This window comes from Lindgomyces ingoldianus (assembly GCF_010093535.1).
Source record: "Lindgomyces ingoldianus strain ATCC 200398 unplaced genomic scaffold BDR25scaffold_26, whole genome shotgun sequence".
NCBI lineage: Eukaryota > Fungi > Ascomycota > Dothideomycetes > Pleosporales > Lindgomycetaceae > Lindgomyces > Lindgomyces ingoldianus.
The window spans coordinates 853,224-874,240 of record NW_022985187.1 but is presented as its reverse complement, the minus strand read 5'-3'; the positions used below and the strand labels follow the sequence as shown (position 1 = coordinate 874,240).

The window sequence follows — 21,017 nt, the reverse complement described above, 5'->3', positions numbered from 1 at the left end:
GAGGGAATGCAGGATAGGGGGGGTAACGAGAGTAAACCTTAGGGTCGGAGGCAGAGGTACGGAGGCCGAGGAGCCTATATACCCCGTGCCAAGCCTAGGGTACTCAGGGGTTGGATAGCTGTAACATAACCGTGACAGTTAGACTGCTTATCTTAGTCTAGGATTATGTAGTATTGTTGTTAAGGCAGGATAATAATATAAAGTTAGATACTTATTTTTTATTATGTTTAGAAGGAATTTAAGGCTAAAGTAGAGAGGATTATATTTGTAGCAAATTTAGCTAAGATCTGTGCGGGTGTAAACTATACTGCTAGAGCAATTGCACTTTATTAGAAGGTGTGAGAGGAATAAAGTTGACCCTGCATTGCCTTACTTGTTCTAACAACAACTACAACAATCTCTAATCATCTGCATTTTCTAACTATCGCTGCTAGACTGCTTAAACTTGATTATAACTAGGAATTCTACGCAGAATAATTACTACTATATCCCTGTCTCTCTAGAAATAGCTCTGTTGTAGCTTCTCACTGTTAACCTTAGTGTTATTCTAAGAGTACACTCAGGTATATACAATTCTCACGAGATTCTCCATTACATACGACCATAGGACCAAGAACAGTCTGAACCCCGTTCGATCTTCGATAGACAACCTTGGTACCGGTGGATTAGTAGTTAGGTGGGTGACCACTAGCGAATACCTGCTGTTGTATGTTTTTTGCATGTTTTTATAAGTTTTTGCACATAGTGCAAATTTTCTACTTTCTGACCAACGTGTCTCTAAAGTGCTAGTACACATTCACATGGAGTTGCAGCTCCGTCTCCTTAGACTTCATGATAAGACTGCACTTACAAAACAAATGTTTACGAAGGCTTTGGAGCACCAAAGCCGTTGTTCCACGGTACATGAATGTGGAAAGTGGGCATTCCAGCCTAATTGGCCATCTCCACCATATGTTAAGCAACTTTCTTGTGTCCAGGAGCATCGTAAGCACGGAATATGGACTTAGATCTACTCCCTTCAAATTGTTTACCGGTTGGATTCAATGTTGATTTGGCTCTCCTGTTCTCCAAAAGGATTTCGGAAGCACGACTACATAGGACCCGCGGCCTTGCATTTTCAGACGACTGCATTTACGAAACATTAACTAAACTCGCTGTCAGACTGAAAGTCTACCAACCCTGGAATACGCATCCATTACTCCTGTCTTCCAACCTCTTCCGCTACAACCGAACTATCAAGTCATACAAAGTTTATGCACGTTTATCTGACTGAGTTGGAGTACCCTATGTTGTCTCCTTACCAACGTCACAAGACCAAGATATGCTAGGGGGCCGGAGACCCTCAGAGAAGGCAAAGGAGTGCAGAGGAATATCCTTACTATCAGCTTACTTAATGTGGAAACATCATAAAATTCGAATTGCCCTGGCTTATGCCTGGGTCTAGGTGAAGAGTGCAAACGCAGCCAGAAGATTCTAGGGAACCAGGTCAAGACGCACCAAACTAGAATCATAAGCCGTAAAAGATACTTACATGGAAGTCTTATGGAATGGAATATATTGGCTTTAAAATACAACTACCTAACCAATCGCTACAGTCTTTCTGAGGTAAGTGACTGGACCCTGCAGTCACAAGTAACTGGAAGGACAAAAAACGCGTGATAGCAACAACAGGCCTTGAAAGATTTGAATCAATAGAGGAGTAATGTCTAAGAAGAGTCGAGACGGCCAATGGCTAAGGGTGGGGATCATCATCACGTTAAACTAGTAAAAGGTATCAAGGTTCTGAAGTCAGACGTTCTAAACCCAAAATTGACCGAAGAGAACTAGGATTCAAGAAAGTTTAAAAAATTGATGGATATCTATAAAACAACACATTTTGCGGGCAACCCACAAGGACCTTCTTTGTCCTTTTGCTCTTTCTTTTGCTGCGTTGACGCTTTAGGTGCCGATCCATTTTCTGTAGTTTTCTGTGCTGATGATGGCGTTTGCTTTATTTCTTCCTTTGGTGTATCTTGTTTTCCCTCGCTGCCGTGTAGTCACGGGAATGCTTTGGCGACGGTGTTGTAGAAGGCTTTGCCTTGGGTTGTGGCAAGCTCTAGTTCCTTGGCGCTGGGCTGGCGAGAGCCGTCGGCAGCAGAAAACGTACCGGCTCCCCACGGACTGCCGCCGCGGACTTCAGACAAATCGGCAAGGAGACCTGGAAAATGGAATGTGTTAGCATCCGACGCGCTGAATGGGACGCCTGTATGAGCACGAACCAAAGGCATATTTGTACCCAAGAGGCACGAAGATGATACCGTGGTGAGTCAAAGTCGACATGGCAGCTATGGCAGTGGACTCCTGTCCACCTCCCATGGTGCCGGTGGAAATGAAGATACCAGCATATTTTCCAGTGAAGGCACCGGTTTGCCATTGCTTACCAGTCATATCCCAGAAAGTCTAAATCTCGTTAGCTTCATCTACACCAACGACTTCTAGCTCTAAGAGGCTGATAATATTTACGAACCTTCCATTGGGCGGGGAAGTTGCCATACCGCGTTGGGATACCGAAGAGGAAAGCGTCGTAGTCTTCCAGGGTTGCTGGGTCACTGAGGACCTGGATGTCGGAAGGCTTTGGAGGCGCATACATCTTTCCGAGCACCTCGTCGGAGAGGGTCTCCGGGAGCCTGAAGATTGTTTGGTCAGCATGCGGTACATAGTGAAGTAAAGCGTCGCTGTGTGGGGGGGTGGGGGAGAGAAGTCGAAATCGTACTGGAACAAGGTAGCTGAGCCACCAGCCTCCTCAATGCCTTTCTTCTCAGCTTCAGCCTATTTGGGCGGCGTGTCAGCAAAATTCGTAGTGCTCCCATCGCGAGGTAGCTCTGAACATCGGCCTGCAACTTCGCAAGCTAGAAAGGAGCTCTACGTACCAAGGTCTTGACGTGGCCGTACATCGAGTAGTAGACGATAGCAATTTTGGGAGCCATTATGAAGATTTGATGTTGTTTGTTTACTTCGAAAGTTGATGGGGTATCTGAAGCTTAATTGCACAATTGGAGAGTGAAGAACGGCAGTGAGGATGCAGGACATGGGGCCTTATGTACTCTCCAGATTCCCCTCCCATGATTCCAGATCTGAGATGGTGCAATTGACCCGATCACAGAGCCGAAACCCACCTGCAGGAATCGGTTCGTGCTTCAGAAAGACCGCCCAGCTGCTTGCGGAAGGGTACACACTCAGCAGCTCCACATGGTTGGCGTCATGTCCTCTTGGCGGGATTAGCTCACCATTTGTAATGCCCTTCAAATCGCCATGCAAGGGTACAACCCACTCGGAACGCCAAAATCCCACTATTCCGCGCCGAGTTTATCAGCAGCATCGCGGGGTCGGTGATTAGCTAGTATTTGAAGGTTATTTCATAAGCCAGTGGCTTGATTCCCGCAACAGGTTTAGGAAAGAGGAGGCATTTAATTGCTCTCGCGTGATTTGCCCCACAGGCGATGGGTAAGCAGAGAAACTCGGAATTGTGCCTTGAGCTTTGCCATTTCGGGCTTGAGCAACGGGAGCGGGGGATCGTCCCGTGGCTTGGGTTGTGCTGCACCTCAAAGACCTCACCTCAAGATTTGCAATGTTCTGTTGAAAACAAGTGCATCAATGGGTGCATGCAATGTACAAGGCGAGTTGGGCAGAGATGAGCTATCAATATTCACATTTTACATACGTCCTCCCTATTGGGCTGATGCTACTGACGCAAAAACACAGTCGATGACCCATATCCGCCGCATCACTGTAATGAAAAACGCTTTTTGATGGACCCCTTTTTCTTGCAAAACGCTCATAGAAGCAGCAATCAAATATGGCTGCTTGCCTGGTATTCCCAACACCAGGCTCCCGTCGCTAATGCAGGTGGTCGTGAGTCATGAAAAATTTAACTTTGGAGAAAGTGGATAGGATAAAACTTAGGTCAGGCCGTCAGTCGTTGGTCTCGTTGGTCTTGTTGTTTATGTGGAGATGGACAAGTGGTTTCGCCGGACACCACCTAGGAACTCCTCCTCGTCAATGCGCTGAAATGGTCCTTCTTCCTCCTTCTCGTACAATCCAGTGCTGCCGTAAGGGCCTTTACCACTGGAACTTAACGTCTCAGGCCAAGCTCCCCCAGAAGCTAGCTGCGCAAGAGAGAAATCTCCATGGACACCGTTGAGGGATGGCTCAAAGATACAGTCCGCAAAAAACAATTCAATATACAATTCCTTCGGGATGACGCTATTAGCACGGCGATGGACGAGGCGACGAGCCTGGCGAAGAAGCTTCTGGAGGGCATCTTGCGCTTCACCCGTGGATCGCCCATGCTCATGGCCGCAGAGGTGGAGGGCGCGGACCTGCAGATCGCCCGCCCACTTGACATCCTCATTCGAGAAGAGTGCCGAGCACATCGACGGAAGGGAGATCGACAGGGTTTCTAACTTGGGGCAGCTCCGAAGAAGCTCGCAGAGGTGCTCCGAATCGCTCGGTGACCCTGGGTGAGGGTGCCAGAACCCATCCTGAGATCGTGGGCTGTGTTCAAGAACCCGAAGGGTAGAGCGCGACGCCTTGACGACAGCCATGACACCATCAATGGTGATGGTCGAGATGCAGGTCAAGTGAAATTCTTCAAGCTGTGCCGTGCGAGCAATGGCATACAGGTCACGGTCAGTGATCGGCATGAAGGTCGTGTCTCCGAAGATCTTCAAGCGCCGGAGCATACCGAAATTGAGCGACTGGAAGGGTTGCATATCAACCTCGTTTGCTGGGTCGGCGAGCTGTTGCGAGGTTAGATCGGTAGCCAAGAGCTCCAGTGATCGGAGGGGCTTGCCACTACCGAGAAGTAGCTGTCGCCATGCCTTTGAATCCATATGGCGGGTAGTCGTCCACGGAAGAGACACGGAGACCAAGCTCGTGCAATTCCTAAGAGATTTGAATACTAAGTCATCCGTCTCCGCCGTGTAGAACCCGTGGAACCACATGCGCTTGATCTTCGATGCTACGTCGGGGTACTTGTCGAACGTCCGAACGGTATGCTTAAGAGAGGCAAACGGGTCACGGTAGACAGCCGTGCCCGTGGGTCGGTCAATTAGTTCATAGAGACCGTAGCTCTCGCGACGGTTTGAGAGCTCAGCCCACCGCTAAGCCAGAGTTAATTTACTTTTCCCCCAAATGAGAACACGCTTCTTACCTCCCCACCCTTCCAGCGGCGAATGTAGACGTCGTTGAGAGCATAGTCCAAAGCCCACTGGTGCCATTGCCAGCAAACAAGACGGATTGCAGAGGTCGAGTCCCACTTCAACATCTCTGGGGGGACGGGCCCTCTCACGTAGCGCTGGAGCGAAGCCTTCTGGAGGGGCAGCGGGGCCTGGGAAAGGCCAAAGGTGTACGTCGGACCATTGCGTATGTTGCCCTTGGTTGTTTCGTCGAGGATCTTCGAAAGGATTTCGTACGGGAATTCGTTGATGTGCATTGAAGGGGAGTCGTCGATAGTAGGGGTGTTCTTTGTCTGCAAGAACAAATCAGGGAGTAGCTTCGTAGTTGTCTACTCCTAAGCGGACTGTAAGTGTGCTCGTAAGCTAATTAGATCCGGTGAAAATAGTCGCATTAAAGGTTAGTGAACTATGAGGTCAGTGGGAGGACAAGACTCCTTATATTCTTCGATTTCTCCCCGGACGCCCAAAATCTTCCCTTTTCCTACAAAGAAGGATCCCTCGGCGTAGTACCGTGTTAGTCAAGAGTTTCCCCAGTTGATGGCGGAAACAGCATCACGTCCCGGTCAGGGACCCGGGATGTGGAGCCAAGTGGAGCGCTAAGAAAAGTCATGCTGCGAGGATGAATGACACCATGAATCCAATTAATTGCGGGAGCCAGCTAGCTGGACGAGCGCACGTTGGGGATGAGGAATTGTGTGCCCAAGTGAAGGGCCTAGTTTTTGTGACATAATTCGCCGTCAGCCAAGCCCAGCAGCCAAGCGAACGTGCGACTCAATGAAGATGAATTATCACGTGCACCAAAACGAGCCTGATCACACGGTGCGATGGTGCCCAGAGGAGAATTGTTTGAGGGTAAGAGATTGCTTCTTTTGACACATCGAAATGCTGGCGAGACGCTCCGAGCTTCCTTGACGCATCCATCGTGAGTCTTCCAGCCGACCGTCGCAAGCTGACTGCAGCCTCGATTTCTGTCGTGTCAGTCACTGCTCGACCTCTCATTGCTGCCGATGCTTGCCGTTCGCCATTCAGCTTCATCACAGCTTTCTCCTGAGAATAGCCTTTGCGGAGGTGGCTTGCCCGACCTCGTCTTGTGCCACTTGTTCGCACATCGTGCACCACTGCATCCGCCGCACTGGACGCCTTCATCCTTCGTCGTCTCCCCCCTGCTCGGAAATTGACATGTTGAGGCAGTGACTACTCGCGCCATCATCACCGCTTCTCGCGCCTTGCACTTGTCCAATATTCAAAAATATGGACACTGCAGTTATCTCACAAATCCCGAGCATCCCGAGCATCGTTGTTTCAATGGACAAACTCTTCCCCCGGCCTCATGCTCGACAAGTCCGTCAAAGGCAAGCATGTCCGTTGGCACTCCGGAGTCCGATAACGTCATGAAACATTGATATGCTCATCTAAAGGGCTAGGAAACCCTTCACGCCTTGGATTCTTGAATGTTCTTCTCTGTAATCCTCCGTTGACCTGTCGTTCAATTCCTCTGAATAAGATCGTCGTTAGTCTTCACATCTTTTTTCTCCGGAACTAGCTTTCTTGTATTCCGTTACGTTTGGAAACATTTCCCCGCCATGCGTCTCTCCACCATCGTCCCCAGTGCACTATGCACCGCGGGAACTATTTTGGCTCAAACGCCAGCGGACTATGCCGCCCAGCTTCCCCCTTGCGCTGTACGTTAGCATCATGCCAATCACAAAGGGTTCATCAGCTGGATCCGTTTTCTGCATTTGATCAGATACTAATATCTGTCACTCGATTATCAGGATGGGTGTTGGGGCATGGGCCTGGAAAAAACTCGCTGCGACATGACCAATTTCTCCTGCCAATGCTCGTATAGTTCCGCTCTGACATTTACCATTGAGCCGTGCCTGAAGACCAATTCTACGTGCTCCCCAGACGACATCTCTCGTAAGTGAGAATCTCGAAGTTGAATTCTCCGGATTTCCATGACCTAACAATATTCGCTACCCTGCAAACTGCATCCCAATACCTAGATTTCGGACCCCAGCTAACGAAAATGTTGAATCAGAATATTCTTCACTAGTCGGGAATATTTGCCAGAGCTTCGAAGCTACAAACGGAACCACGTATTCCTCCGCCGCTAACCTTCACGGTGCGTCGGATATTCGCGCCTCAACGGCGTTGCTTTTGGCTGGCTTAGGCCTGGCCGTATGGGGAGTCACCGGGTGGTGCACCTGACACGCCTCTTTGGCATGAAAATCGCCGCACCACCAAAAACGGGCATCGTGACTCTTTCTCATCTCAGCTCTGATGGACCAGTTTCGCTTCGTACGAACATGCAGCGCTGATGCTTGCTGCGGCCATATATTATGCTCGGAGGTTCCGGACGACCCCAAGCATCAAGGAAACCAAAGGAGCGGAAACACAGCTTATCCGACCTGACGTCCCTCTCACCGCCTAGTCTTCTACGAAACGTTGGAGATGACGACCACTAAACCATGTGGAGTCTTTTTCAGTAGCCACAATTTGGTATTATGGCTCCCTTGGATAAGCTAGCCACGATAGCGTTGCTCTACTCGCCAATGTTACTCCTTATTTTCTGAGGGTAAAAGCACTGGGTTAAGACTGCTTCATTGTTGTCGACTATTGTTAACCACACAGCAATATTAGGGGACATCATCTATTCAAGGAGCGCCAATCTCCTAGCACCGATGATGTGTGGTTTCAGCGTTACTGCATCATGAACTCGGATGATTGAAGATATGAGGATATACCTCTACGACTTATAGTACATGTGCGTGGGCGAAGCACGTCACTGTGAGGGCTGTAGATTGAAATATGGAATATGACAGGGCTGAAACGCTTTGGCGGTGAGATGAGGTTCGAATAAGCAGCCAAAAGTGAACTGAAAAGGGAAGACTAACGACCTCATTAGCAGAGTTCTCCCGCCCTTTTGTTCGTTGTACAAGGAAAATTCAAACACATGATAGCGTGTTTAGCGGTCAACATTGGCCTATTTCGCCGCACTACGTCACTCTCTCAACTCGCAAACTCTCCTTCAACTCAATTTAGGCTTGACAGTGCCTTCACGCGGTGAATTCACGCCCTTCCAACCACCAAGCCAGCGACAGTGGGACCAGCTTCACTTCAGCCTCTGTCCCATTGGATCACCATGACAGATAATGGGGCAGGGGCAGCGACGCGCGATCGGCGGTAATGGCAGAACAAAAGAGATGAGGAGCGGAGGAATCGCATATCAAACGGTATGTTACTTCACCAAGTCGTCATATCCGATGCTGACTTTAGGTTTAGAGCATCGTGAACTAGCAGGCCCACGAGTGTAAGCGGTGTATACGAGCCCTTAAGTAGCCACTGAGCCTCGCCTTCCTACTCGAATTCCTATCTAGATTCACTAACAACCCGTTGAACCCAATCTATACTTCTTGCTTCAACACGGCAAAAGTAGCCTCATCGTAACAATACAGGGGCCCGTGTGGATCTGCCTGGAGCTCTACAACTATGGGTACATGTTCAAATATACACCGGCCGGTTGTAGTGATCGCATCTGTGACATTGGAGCGCAGCTGGTAGCAGAAGCGGAGATATAGAGGGTGGAAGCAAAAGTGAACATTCTTCCTGATGTGATTCTTGGGTTCAATCTCAGGGTAGGAGCCAGCGATATGAGCAATTAGAGCGACAGCTTTCATGATCTGAATTTAATTGGGTGCAGTGGAGACTTAGGAGGCACGGCACAATCACAGACGATTAATTAGACTCGGTGTAAGCAAGCGGATCTTCAAACATACAGGATTTGGTAGGATTATACTGTAACGCTAATGCCTGGTAAACCAGTGTCAAGTAGTGCTGTACTGGCAATCATGTAAACAACGAGGCGAAAACTGGCATAGGGACTTATAATAATAGGTTAGGCGCCCTGCGCATAGAGTATACACTCTCCGAAGTGAGAAGGAGACTCAGAGAGGGCAGTGAAACCCCTTCTACCCTTCAGTCTCTACTTCACCCTCTCCCCAAATGGTTTTCGAACAACTTTCCCAGTTGTCTATAAATACCTAAATATCTCCCAAAACGCTCTGAAAAATTCTTCCAGAGTTCAAACAGATATGATAGTTGAGTGGACTCATTATGAGTCTTAACATATCATTGTAGACTTTAATGTGGTCTACTTCCAGTAGGAAAGGTTCGAGTGAGTGACACTGACAGTACTCTGACAGTAAGTTAAATTGAAGGATAACAACAGCTTCGGCGTGATAAGGTCGTGCCTAAGACGCATAAGATCTTCTGGGCAATATTCCTACAATTGGAAGTGTTTTCTTTCGGATGTCTCCTATTTATCAAGGAGGGGCAAGCAGACGCACGTGTGAATTTTTAAAGATGGATAGAGATTATAAAGTGTTTTGGCGTAGGCTCTTTTATTGTTGGCTTAGAACTTCTCTTAAGCAATGGGATCTCTTGGCGAAATCTGAAGACGATTAAGAGCGAGTGCCGGAAGAGGATGAGGAAGTCGTCCCTGTGTGACTGAGGACATAATGGTTGACGTCGCTTACAATTTCGAGTGTGAAAGGATATTTTGCTGTAATACCTACTCGACCAACTCCAACCAAAAAAATAGTTAATGTTCCATACTCTGTCCATGCAGTTATACATATTTTTTCCTTAATGATGATAGTACAAGGTGCAGTTCCCTTCCCACACGATCTTCGCTCTTTCCTGCTATAAAATCATCTTCTGAACCAACTACTCACCATACCACCCGCAAGATTTCTCGCTAGCCCGGATGAGTATACGGCGCTGGAGGCGAAGCCAGTAGCTTGACTGAACTTGTCGCATCGGGAGAAGGCGAGGGTGTTTGTAATTGTGAGGATGAGCGCGATGACTATGGACACCGTTAACACCACGTTCCTCTCTCCAGAAGTGCTGCCTGCAAGAACGCTTCCATAACTCACCAACAAGCGTCAGCCAAATAAACTCCAAACTCGCCAATGCAACAATAGCCAACAGAATCCACAGCACAGGCTGCGCATACAACGCAAGCCAGAAAAAGCGCTTATCCGTTGCATTAATCTCTCTCGTCTCGGGATCCGCGCTCTCAAACACCCATCGCGAATCGCCCGTTGCCGTATCCACTTCGTTCCACCAGCGCAGGCCCACGAGACGGCGACCGGCGATATTCTTGAGGTAGTAGAAGTCGGTTGCGAGGAGCAGGATAGTGATGATGAATATGAGGACGAAGTTGCTCGTGAAAAGACGCAGGCCGAATAGGTAGACTAATAGACTTGCTATACCATGTATCAGCATCGGTTTCTGAAAGGCAGCCTGTTTGCGCGGTCCTTACAAATTCTGAAGAACAGAAACGTGAGAAGGGTAATAGGATGGCTACTGAGCTTCCAACTCAACGTACCCGGCGCGGGCGTCTGTTGCGCGGTCTCCATGGCTGCAATAGTTGCGATGGAAAGTTCGGTGGTCAAGCTTGGGAGCTTAGCGGAGCTCCGTGAAGCTGACGTTCACGTGGCTTCTTAGGACCGTGAAAGCGCGTCGGCGGTTCGGCGTTTTGCGGAATTGAGCTTGAATCTTCCCCGCGTCGAGCTTCCGGGCATGATTCAGATACCTCAACTTTGCAAAGGCAATTGAATTGTAGATCTATTCTTACAATCATTTCCCTGCGAAGGATTTCAATTGGATTCTTAATACGAACAGAAATATGGCTGCCCCTATCATACGCCGGGCACTCATGTATGGTACTTCGTCCTCCCCCCACCTGCCCCCACCTCCACCACTCACAATCCTCCAGTCCCGGGCTCCTCTAAGCGCATGCTCGAGAAATCCAAATCACTGTATGTCGACACGGTAGCCTACGATCTCGAAGACTCCGTCACATCGGCCAAGAAAGCAGAAGCACGACAGAACCTCGTCGATCTTTTGCGACAACCTCGGCCGCGGAGCATTCGTGAAATGTGTGTTCGGATAAACAGTGTAGACAGCGGGCTAGCACTTGATGACTTGACTGAAGTATTGAAAGGCGATCATCTGGACGCAATTATGCTGCCAAAGTGCGAGTCAGCGGCGGATTTGCACTTCGTCACTGATGTGATGAGACATGTGCTTCCAGAAAGACATCCCTCGACACCAAACCTAGGGCAAGAGGCGAAACAACGCCCATTATGCATAATCGCTCTCATTGAGTCCGCGAAAGCCATCCAGAATCTTAAAGAGATATGTAATGCCAGTCCGTACCTAAGCGGCTTAGTATTTGCCGCTGAGGACTTCGCGAAAGACATGTCGTTAACCCGTACACCGTCATTGACTGAATTCTTGTACGCAAGAGGCGCAATTGCAACAGCCGCTCGCGCAGCTGAACTCCCTTCTACCATAGATCTAGTCTGCACGGCATACAAAGGCGAAGAAGGACAGAGGACACTAGAAGAGGAGTGTCTGAATGGCAAGCGAATGGGCTTTAATGGGAAACAGTGCATACACCCAAGCCAGATTGAGGTGTGTCAGCGGTCGTTCTCACCTGGGGAGAAAGAGATCGAGTGGTCCGTGAGAGTTGCCATTGCAGACGAGAAGGCAGATAGAGCAGGGCGAGGAGCATGGACACTAGACGGGAAGATGATCGACGTTCCTGTTGTTAAGAAGGCAAGGGATGTCATAGAGAAGGCGAAGCTGTGCGATTTTGATGTTAATGCCGTGAAGGAAAAGTGGAAGGATCAGGAACCTGAATAAACATTAGCTGCTAGGAGGAAAGAATATTGAAAATAGCGCAATTCACAATTTGTGGCTTCTTGCTCACGCAAAGGGCCGCGGCCCTGAGGGCCTCAGCTCTCAAATATAATGTGTTTATACATATTTACAGAACCATGTTCGCCTACTCTATATAGTAATCATGACGCTCGCATTTTTATACCAACTCAGCAACGGATTCTCCCCATTCTTAGTCTGCGTCTCTTCAATATCTGCTCGACCAGACATGAAATCTTGGTGTGAATATGTACGAGCGAATTTTCCGGTAATTGCCGTGTAGATGAGTTGTACGACTTCGAAGTCAGTGGGGAAGAGAATATCAAAGTAGCCTTGGTGAACCTATTATCGCGCGTTAAGGCACAAATTACCACATAACCTGGTGAAAGGGGAGTTGTGGACTTACAAGAGGTGTAGACACAGGTATCATCTCCCTCTTAAATCTTGTCTGGACTACCGGCGAATTGATTCCCTCCACCGTATCACTCAACTTGTTGAAATCACTCGTAATCAGCTTGTGATTTGGGAACTTCTCATATAGAATGTAGAAGAACTGCATCAACCGGGTGGGTATATATTCAGGCGTACTCAGTGAGCTTTTAAACGGAACAAGCGACCGCAGATTGGACATTATCCGGGAGCCTTGTAGAGGGTGGGGATAGTTCGTACAGGTTGCATCGCGTCGTTCCAAGAATTGCTGCGCTACAGGATCTAGGTCGCGGGAATAGTACTCGAACATCTCGCCTCTGGGATCAATTACTACCCGTGATTGGAAGGGCTCACCACTCTCTATGTCGTATTTCAGGGCGTCATGGGCGAAGTTGTCGAAAACCTCGAGGGCGAGGAAATAGCAAGGAGAGGAGACGTATGCATCCCAGTCGAATATTGAACGATTGACGATCTCAACCTTGTCGGAGTGGCCGCGGGAGAATGCTGACTGCCCCAGTCCTTGTTGCTGCAACGTAGCCAACGCGCTCGAAATTTCTATGACTTTGAATCTCGTCCGCTCGTATACCTCCGGATACATATCCCTTATGTAGTCTAAGATATTCAACATCATGGTACCGTTACCAGCGCCCATTTCGTAGATGTTGAGGTCGTGGTAGGGGTAAAAGTTGTATTTGTAATCTTCGACTAGATACCGAGCAATGGCTTCTCCATAGTATGGCGAGAAAAGCTCGGTGGGCGTGTGCCACAGCTGACGGAGATCGTTCGGCTCGTAGTCGTCAAGCGCATCTTCAAAAGCCGTGTAGCGGTGTCTCAGCTGTTGGAAGAATTCATGCTCAGAAGCTATCGAGTTGAAATCGAAGGGGTCGCCGGGGGAGAAAATCACAACTTGTTTGGAGAAGTAGCCATAATGCGGATTGTAAAGACTATCTTAATTGAAGTCAGCTCATCCTCAAAAGCATAATGATAGACCATTGAGTGAGTAATTACCCTCAATGAAGTCGCGGAGGAGCATCTTTACCCGCCGAGGTCGCTCTCTTCGGTTCCGCATCATGTCCGCTGTAACCATTGGGAAGCGATTGAACTCTTCGGCCCGTTCGTGAGGAAATGAAAAACTTCTCGGCTTCCACCTGCTTTCTCTTGCAGTCTCCCCCTCACCCAACCGTGAGGCCATGCTTCGTCGCTGCATGTTCGCATGATAGGCAGTTGTGATAGCCGGCCGAGCTCCCCGAGCCAGGCATTGGGAGGCTCGGTGGGAGAAGAGCTGGCGAAATATTTGCGTGGCAAGCGGCGAATCCATTGAAACCTGGGACTGCGCGCCCACTCGAGGCTCGGATTGTGGAATGTATTTAAAAGCACGTGGTGGGTGAGCAGATCTGCGTGCCAAGGCATGCGACATCGTCAAAGCTCCTCGGCCAAACCTTTCTCCATAAAACTACATTTTCTCAGGATATATTAGGAATGCCCGGGCCTTCCCGGCTCTATATCATAGGAGCCTTTTTCCTGGGTGTTGTACTCACTGGTGCATGGAGCAATCGGCCTTCCAAGCAAAAAATCAGAAAACGACAGCTGGAACGACTCGCGCAATTAGACAGCAATGGCGATATTAAGGAGGGCATTGAAGGGTGCATCGGGAAGACTCCATTGATCAAGATCAAATCTCTTTCCGAAGCGACCGGATGTGAAATACTCGCAAAAGCAGAGTTTCTCAATGGCGCCGGCAATAGTCCAAAGGATAGGGTGGCATTGAGCATCATCGAAACAGCAGAAGAACAAGGGCTCTTGACTCCTCATTCCGGAGACACCATCTACGAGGGTACTGTCGGGAGCACGGGGATCTCACTGGCTGCCATATGTAGGGCCCGAGGATACAAGGCCCACATTTGCATGCCGGACGACATGGCAGTGGAAAAGTCGGATCTCCTTTTGAAGCTAGGTGCAGAAGTGGAACGGGTACGACCAGCGCCGATCGTGGACCAGAAACAGTTCGTCAATCTTGCCCGTACAAGAGCTGCCGAGCACACCGCAGACCTTAGTAAATCAGGAAGAGGGCTTTTTGCCGACCAATTCGAAACGGAGGCCAACTGGCGTGCTCACTTCACTGGAACTGGCCCTGAGATCTATGACCAAACGAGCGGCTGCCTTGATGCATTTGTTAGTGGGGCAGGAACGGGCGGCACCATATCTGGTGTCGCATTGTTCTTAAAGCAGAGACTTCCACATGTGCAAGTGGTGCTTGCGGATCCTCCGGGGAGTGGCTTGTACAATCGTGTAAAGTTTGGAGTCATGTTTGATAGTAAAGAAAGAGAAGGGACGCGCCGAAGACAGCAGGTTGACACGATTGTGGAAGGAATTGGAATCAATCGGCAAACCCGCAATTTTGAGGTCGGAAGGGAGCTGATAGACGACGCTATCCGAGTGAATGATGACCAAGCCAAAGCCATGGCCCGGTGGTTAGTGAAACATGATGGGATCTTTGTAGGCAGCAGCAGCGCCGTAAATTGTAGGTTGGGACTTCACGTACTCATGAATACCATGGACTTACATACAAAGGTGTGGCTGCAACAAAACTCGCAAAATCACTCGGTCCGGGCCACCGTATCGTCACGCTCTTGTGTGATAGGTAAGCACACCTAGTCCATTTGTTCTAGAATGGCATCTCACGTGGTCATCAGTGGCGTCAGGCACCTAAGCAAGTTCTGGGCAAATACCGAATCTATTGAAGATATCGAGAGTGATCTGGATCTGGACGAGGTCCTCAATCCATGATCCCGATCTCTTGTTTTAGATGCCAACGCGTTCGCTATGCTGAATTGAGCTCATCGGTATGCTGGACCCTTCATCTTTGTCAATACCCCTGACCGATGTTCTAGATGCCGATGCCCTTCTTCGCGAAAGGAGTTTTTACGGCCACAAACTACTCCTCCTTTTCTGGTGAAAGCAGTTTCCAACGAGAACATGAAGGACCAACAAACAATGTATTTCGATTCCAAGGTATTTCACAGTTCATAGTGACACTATTCGGGCCGAAATCCTTCACAATGCAACAATAAACGTAGAAGAGATTATTTTAGCATGGATCAGAAGACAATGGGCTTTTGGCAAACAAAATAGAACGCCCTTCGCGGCGATATATGACGAACATTTGTTTCAGCGCATGACAAAGAACAAAGAGACTGCGCGAACAATACGCTTCTTCTGCGTTTTGTTTGTCCGTTTGTATTCATTTTATATATGCCCATGGCCCTTGAGCCTTGCACAACCTGCAGCGTCCCGCATTAAATCCGTATCAGAACCGTCATCTACTCCCTCGCGTGATTCAGACACACGTTTGTGCACTCCTGTCAAACATTCACAACGAGACAGCGCTCACTGCAAACCCTCTGGAATTGAGCAAAGGATTGCAAGTTTATTAGTCATACCAATGGCGCCGGCAAACCGAAACCCTGAGCTTGCTGTAAAAATCTCTCAAATGCGCCTTACCATTGCCCCGATAGTCCATGTCCTGACTGGGCAGCCGCATCCGGAGTTCCCATCCACTATGCTTGGACTCTTTCTCCTTACCGAAGACCAGCTTGATGCCATGGCACGCTACTATTCCCAACTCGCACCAGACGCCCACACTTTCAGTTACCCCCAATATATGGACTGGAGCAAGCCATTTCTCAGCAAACCAAAGCCAGGAGACACGGAAGATGAAAGTTGTCGACTAAGCGATTACGAAAGGTTGAAGATTAAGATGAGGATGTTCGCACGCTTTATTGGGATGAGGGGTGCGGAAACACCGCAGTGGGAATATGAGAGGCAGATCGAGCTTTTGAGAGCCAATATTAACAAAACCCTTGAAGAAGAGGGGAGGTTGCAATCAAGGAAGTGGTATGGGGGTCCTCCAGCAATACCATGAGTAAGCATTTTCAAGGAGAGAATAGATCATGTGACGGGCCAGTTAACCTAACTTGGGTGGCACCTGGGTGCCAGCGGAAGCCAGAAGTTTGAACAAGTACATATACGTCAGCAAGCGGCATCTGCATTTAAGCGTAATCACAGTCCATTCTTTATCAAAGTCTTTCCTCTGCGTTTTCGTTCACTCTTAATTAACGTCCCTCCATGCGTAGCGAAAAACCACCCATATCGAAAAAATTGGAGGGGTATTTTATTTCACAGAACTTTAACTCTCGCGTACATCAAGCTTTATAAGAACCATATATATAAGTAATATCATATAGCTATTTGTCAAGATTGGGAGGCCTTTAGTTCTTCAAAATACATTTACGCTATCGCCTTTTGGCCTAATTTGCTCGGAGCTTTCTTTTGTGGAGAAACATTGTCCCTTCGCAATAACGTCACCACTAAGCTCCGGCTTCTCTATAATGCTTGTAAGTGGTGTTATCTAAACTAAAGACTCTCACAAAGTTGCTTACAAGTTATTATTGGCTGCGTGTCGATGTTTGCGTGCAAATCTATGCAGCCTCGCCACCCCTGTAGGGACTTCAGACTCAAGCAATTTCCAACCTCAGCTAACGTGACACCACCTCGCAAGTAGACGTAATCAGGATTGTGCAATTTATTGAAGCCGTCTCATAGGTCAACTTTAGCAATTAAGGCTGTGGCTGTGCAGTAGCCTGGAGTGGAATTACATAAGTTTTCTAACGTGCATCTACCCGTAACGGAACAACTGCCGTAACGGAAAAATATATCGCTGTTAACTAGCTACCAAGCTGAGATGAGGCTGGGGTCAAAGAATTATGCTAAGCATTTGTGTTCCGTACTACTACTTAGTTGCGACCTTCATCAGATATCGGTGAAATATTTTACCAATGTTCTGGTTGCAGAAACCCCGGCTTGGCACCAGAATGAGATCCGCCACTACATCGGCATCTGTAGAACGCCGATGCAGCATCTCGAAAAACAAACAATCAAGTCCTCACCTATCCATCCACTCTCCACCCTTCCTCCGCATGGCCTGCTCCTCGTCTGGCTGCGATTCCGGCAGTATCTGGTGCCCGCCAACTCCTCCCCCGACGTTCAACTCCGCCGTCATCCACGGATGGCTCGCCGACCAGCCGGTCTCGCCCCGCCTGCTTCATTCTGACCGAAAACGCTCCCGCAGACCATTGTCACAGGCATCACAACCCAAGCGACCCCAACCGCTCCAGCCTACCCATGCGAACATAAGCCGTCGCTCGCCGCGACGGAAGGATAGCACAGAGCAATTGTCCCCAAGTAGGAAAGCTCTTGGCAGGGAACGCGATGTCTTCTCGGACGACGGCTACATGGAGGAGAATGCTGTCTTGCGAGACACTGCAACAACGCCAAAGCCAACCAGGCGGGGTCAACAGCGTGGACTGACCCAGCCGCCGCTGGATCTGGCTACTTTCTCCGCCATCCATCGTCCAGACAATATCACCCCTTCCGGCTCGTACACTGATGCGCTCGCTCACCATCCTATCCTCCCCCAATCCAACACCAATTCAAGCAGCTCCTCCGTACAATCTAGGAAGTCCAAGTCGAAGCGGGCAATGAGTCCGGCCAAGAATTACAGTGACCTGCAGCTCTTGAACAAGCCGGTCAAATACGGCGTTATGGATGCGGAGCGGGAGGACCTGCCAGAAGACATACGCGTGCTCATCGAGGATCTCCAGACGCTCTGCAAAAATGTGGGCATAATACCGTCAAAGATGTAGGTAAGATAGTGGACTCATAGAAGAATCTTGGACTAACTATATAGGATCGCATCACTGGCGCGAAGAAACGCTCCCACTGGACGTACGAGACAGGTCGTGACGAGCTCGATCTCATGATCGAATTGGATATGGTAAGAAGGGTGCAAGCCGCGGCTGTTTCGCTGTCCACCACTGGGGCCCATGAGCCGCAGTGGTATTGCTCGGTGCAGTGGCCCATTTTGGACATGATTTTCCGTCACCAGTCTTATATCGAGCCCAAGCAGATGTATGTACTTTTTCCATACCTAATATTAGCTTCTCACCTCTAGATCACACGCCCTCCCTATCAAAGAATGTCTACCCCAAGCCGGCGAACGGTATTCTGAATCCCAACTCGTCGACTTCGCCATCAACCTCATCCCGCAATCCGTCTCCAACGACTCTCTTTCAGGATGGCTGAGAAGTCAGCCTAATACCACTCGCACCGTTAATCAATCCCTCTACGCCCCACTCTGCCGACATCCTACTATGATATCCGTCGAGGTCAAGGTCAATAGGACTGAGGAAGAGGCCCGGGTCCAAATCGGTATCTGGCTGAGTGCGTGGCATGAGCGGGTTGGCCAGCTTAGTGCTAATGAGGGTCACCGGGTTATTACGTTGCCGGTCATTATTGTGTTAAACCACTATTGACATCTCTATTTAGCGGTTGATAAGGGCTCACACATTGTATGTGCATTCCGATTGCCTGCTTGTCATTCTTTGACACTAACTGTGCTAGGAAATCCTGCAGTTTACAGAAAGCATGGGCGATACTTTGTCGCTTGTGAAAGTTTATCGGATACTCGCTGTACTCCGGCGTCTAGGCGAGTGGGGATTGGAAACCTTTGAGCCTTGGTTTAAGGCGACATTTTTTGACCTTACATAGTCATGACTCCTAGCTTCCTAGTCCTAACCTCTTAGTAGGTTACTCTTACGCCTGGGTGTGAGGACTAGGACTAATCCTCTTTCTAGAATAAGTCTGGTGGCTTAGTGCTGTAGGGATCAGCATCCTCGCATACCACGTGCGGTTTGAACCCACTATGCTGTTGGCAGCACCTATGTGTCACGCTGCCCAAGCTTAAGTCGGCCCTCTTGCTAAGAATTTGCACAGCCACAGGTCTCTCAGCTATAAGCACGCCGCGCTTAGTTATGATTAATTATATAACATTTTTCTGCTAGCTAGAATTAGTAATCGCTCCGATTAGAGGTACTGGCTATGGTGTTGACCCTGAATAATCTATACGCCACTAGCAGCCCTACTGCTAATTATTACTTTTTAGTAGGGCTCTTGAATTCTCTAGCTTTAATAGAAACGCGTAAGGGGTTGCGACAGTGATGCAAGAGTAGTGGCGGCCTTCTGGTGTACAAGGCTTGTATTTATTTAAATGACACTATTCGCGAAACATGTATCAAGGCGTCTGCATAAGCGTATTTTTTATATAAGTAGGATTATAGCGCTTCACAAATGGCCTCAGCATGTAGACTAAGGTGGATATAGTAAAATTTAACACCCGTAGAGAAGCTCTGTTGCTTTGGAGTAAAAGTAACTCTAATTTGTTCCGTTACAGGTGGACGGACGTTATGTAACTTGGCCCATGCAACTCCCAGCGTAAGAGCACCTTTAAGTAATAACACTATCCTAATACATTTTCGCTACTGGAGCCTGCCATGGAAATAGAGGTCTTGCTGGTTCAACCTCGCTCAGCCACGCTACCTTATTCAGTGGTGCCGATGAATCTACCACCACCTCCTCCTCCAGCGGAGCCGCATCTGTCGCTGCCTCTGGCGCAGGATTCTTGTGCGAGCGACCGCGTTTTTCCTTGCCTTTAGCCGCAATAGCTTTATCTTTCACAGCGCGCTTTGCTTGTGCTTGCTTCAGGTCCTTATAGCTTATTGCCTTTACCTTTCCTTAAACTACTAATCTTATTAATTAGTAAACTTTAACTTTATTATTACTCTTAGACAAGAATTAACTCTACTCCTAAAGAAGAGTTTGTTTAGTAAATAATATCTTAGCAGCACTTACAATCTTCTGTACATGCTTTTGTAGGCAGTTGTAAGGCCGTTAGGCTAGTCCTTACAAAGGATGATACTGCATCGTAAGGCCGGAAGAGGTTTGTACGACGGTCCTTACGCGCGACAGGTATATATACTATTCTGTATGCAAATCAAATGTTGGTTGATTATTCGCACCTTTTGGTTGTATTGGCGCAGTGGTACAGAGCTCCGTCCTTACAGCAGTGTTCACTTAAATTATTAAGCTCTTAGTTAATTAGATTATGCAACAACATAAAAGCCTCTATAGTTATAAGCTTTATAGGTGTGTTACACGTTTACAGACTTTAGCCTTGCGGATAAAACACTACCTTATAAGTGTAAGGATGGGACTCTGTACCACTGCGCTAATACAACCAAAAAGATGGGAATAATCAACCAACAGTTGATCTGCGTACAGAATAGTATATATACCTGTCGCGCGTAAGGACCGGTATAGGTGCATTATCCTTTGTAAGGACTAGCGGCCTTACAATTAGGTTCTAAAACTGTGGGTTCTCCCAGCGGCTTAGGCATATGTTAAAGCACTCTCCCTTAATTAAACAGAAATAAACTAGTAGCAGCCTATCTAGCTAAAATGTTCCTCCTACTTATTGCCTTGTGTCTTGCAGGTTTGTTTTGAGAGATAAAATGCTCTTTACTAACTATATCTAAGCCTCCTTAATAGAGTTGTTTAATGTCACAGTTATGTTACAGCTATCTAACTTCTAAGCACCCGAAGGGCTTAGCATGATATAGGCTCCTTAGTCACTGTACCTCTGCCTCTAACCCTAAGGTTTACTCTCTCTCTCTCCCCCTTGTAGCTCTGCTGTAAGGACAGGCCTCTGTACTTGTAACGGCGCAGGCAAGACAATAGGTCGGAATGCGG

General features: G+C 48.4%; 9 protein-coding genes across 9 annotated transcripts; 4 read left to right on the top strand and 5 right to left on the bottom strand.

The window, feature by feature from the left end:
* Nucleotides 1-1,817: 1,817 nt before the first annotated feature.
* Nucleotides 1,818-3,063, bottom strand: BDR25DRAFT_305229 (flavo protein WrbA). The gene is made up of 5 exons (XM_033690366.1): nucleotides 2,910-3,063; nucleotides 2,753-2,808; nucleotides 2,507-2,666; nucleotides 2,259-2,439; nucleotides 1,818-2,197 (listed from the first exon to the last, which is right to left on the bottom strand). The coding sequence occupies exons 1-5, from the start codon at nucleotides 2,964-2,966 to the stop codon at nucleotides 2,037-2,039; spliced, it is 615 nt and encodes a 204-aa protein (XP_033545095.1). The 5' UTR covers nucleotides 2,967-3,063; the 3' UTR covers nucleotides 1,818-2,036.
* Nucleotides 3,064-3,622: 559 nt separating this feature from the next.
* Nucleotides 3,623-5,899, bottom strand: BDR25DRAFT_291017 (uncharacterized protein). The gene is made up of 2 exons (XM_033688561.1): nucleotides 5,192-5,899; nucleotides 3,623-5,141 (listed from the first exon to the last, which is right to left on the bottom strand). The coding sequence occupies exons 1-2, from the start codon at nucleotides 5,471-5,473 to the stop codon at nucleotides 3,981-3,983; spliced, it is 1,443 nt and encodes a 480-aa protein (XP_033545094.1). The 5' UTR covers nucleotides 5,474-5,899; the 3' UTR covers nucleotides 3,623-3,980.
* A 3,797-nt stretch (nucleotides 5,900-9,696) lies between these two features.
* On the bottom strand, nucleotides 9,697-10,668 carry BDR25DRAFT_266028 (golgi apparatus membrane protein-like protein tvp23). Its single transcript, XM_033686956.1, has 3 exons — nucleotides 10,543-10,668; nucleotides 10,154-10,486; nucleotides 9,697-10,083 (listed from the first exon to the last, which is right to left on the bottom strand). The coding sequence occupies exons 1-3, from the start codon at nucleotides 10,637-10,639 to the stop codon at nucleotides 9,929-9,931; spliced, it is 585 nt and encodes a 194-aa protein (XP_033545093.1). The 5' UTR covers nucleotides 10,640-10,668; the 3' UTR covers nucleotides 9,697-9,928.
* A 149-nt stretch (nucleotides 10,669-10,817) lies between these two features.
* BDR25DRAFT_344526 (beta subunit of citrate lyase) lies at nucleotides 10,818-11,942 on the top strand. Its single transcript, XM_033693948.1, has 2 exons — nucleotides 10,818-10,945; nucleotides 10,999-11,942. The coding sequence occupies exons 1-2, from the start codon at nucleotides 10,909-10,911 to the stop codon at nucleotides 11,928-11,930; spliced, it is 969 nt and encodes a 322-aa protein (XP_033545092.1). The 5' UTR covers nucleotides 10,818-10,908; the 3' UTR covers nucleotides 11,931-11,942.
* Nucleotides 11,943-12,046: 104 nt separating this feature from the next.
* BDR25DRAFT_291007 (DUF185-domain-containing protein) lies at nucleotides 12,047-13,733 on the bottom strand. The gene is made up of 3 exons (XM_033688560.1): nucleotides 13,383-13,733; nucleotides 12,352-13,322; nucleotides 12,047-12,287 (listed from the first exon to the last, which is right to left on the bottom strand). The coding sequence occupies exons 1-3, from the start codon at nucleotides 13,690-13,692 to the stop codon at nucleotides 12,078-12,080; spliced, it is 1,491 nt and encodes a 496-aa protein (XP_033545091.1). The 5' UTR covers nucleotides 13,693-13,733; the 3' UTR covers nucleotides 12,047-12,077.
* A 113-nt stretch (nucleotides 13,734-13,846) lies between these two features.
* Nucleotides 13,847-15,547, top strand: BDR25DRAFT_335622 (PALP-domain-containing protein). Its single transcript, XM_033693034.1, has 4 exons — nucleotides 13,847-14,895; nucleotides 14,946-15,015; nucleotides 15,068-15,217; nucleotides 15,266-15,547. The coding sequence occupies exons 1-3, from the start codon at nucleotides 13,854-13,856 to the stop codon at nucleotides 15,159-15,161; spliced, it is 1,206 nt and encodes a 401-aa protein (XP_033545090.1). The 5' UTR covers nucleotides 13,847-13,853; the 3' UTR covers nucleotides 15,162-15,217; nucleotides 15,266-15,547.
* A 269-nt stretch (nucleotides 15,548-15,816) lies between these two features.
* Nucleotides 15,817-16,296, top strand: BDR25DRAFT_335621 (uncharacterized protein; the record flags this gene model as incomplete). The annotated part of the gene is made up of 1 exon (XM_033693033.1): nucleotides 15,817-16,296. The coding sequence occupies one exon, from the start codon at nucleotides 15,817-15,819 to the stop codon at nucleotides 16,294-16,296; it is 480 nt and encodes a 159-aa protein (XP_033545089.1).
* Nucleotides 16,297-17,350: 1,054 nt separating this feature from the next.
* Nucleotides 17,351-19,234, top strand: BDR25DRAFT_394978 (uncharacterized protein; the record flags this gene model as incomplete). Its single annotated transcript, XM_033698345.1, has 5 exons — nucleotides 17,351-18,049; nucleotides 18,121-18,341; nucleotides 18,385-18,781; nucleotides 18,834-19,014; nucleotides 19,067-19,234. The coding sequence occupies 3 exons, from the start codon at nucleotides 17,351-17,353 to the stop codon at nucleotides 18,743-18,745; spliced, it is 1,281 nt and encodes a 426-aa protein (XP_033545088.1). The 3' UTR covers nucleotides 18,746-18,781; nucleotides 18,834-19,014; nucleotides 19,067-19,234.
* Nucleotides 19,235-19,733: 499 nt separating this feature from the next.
* Nucleotides 19,734-20,003, bottom strand: BDR25DRAFT_232985 (uncharacterized protein; the record flags this gene model as incomplete). The annotated part of the gene is made up of 1 exon (XM_033685426.1): nucleotides 19,734-20,003. A coding segment is annotated over one exon (270 nt), but the record flags the coding sequence as incomplete, so codon positions are not given.
* Between the last annotated feature and the right edge of the window lie 1,014 nt (nucleotides 20,004-21,017).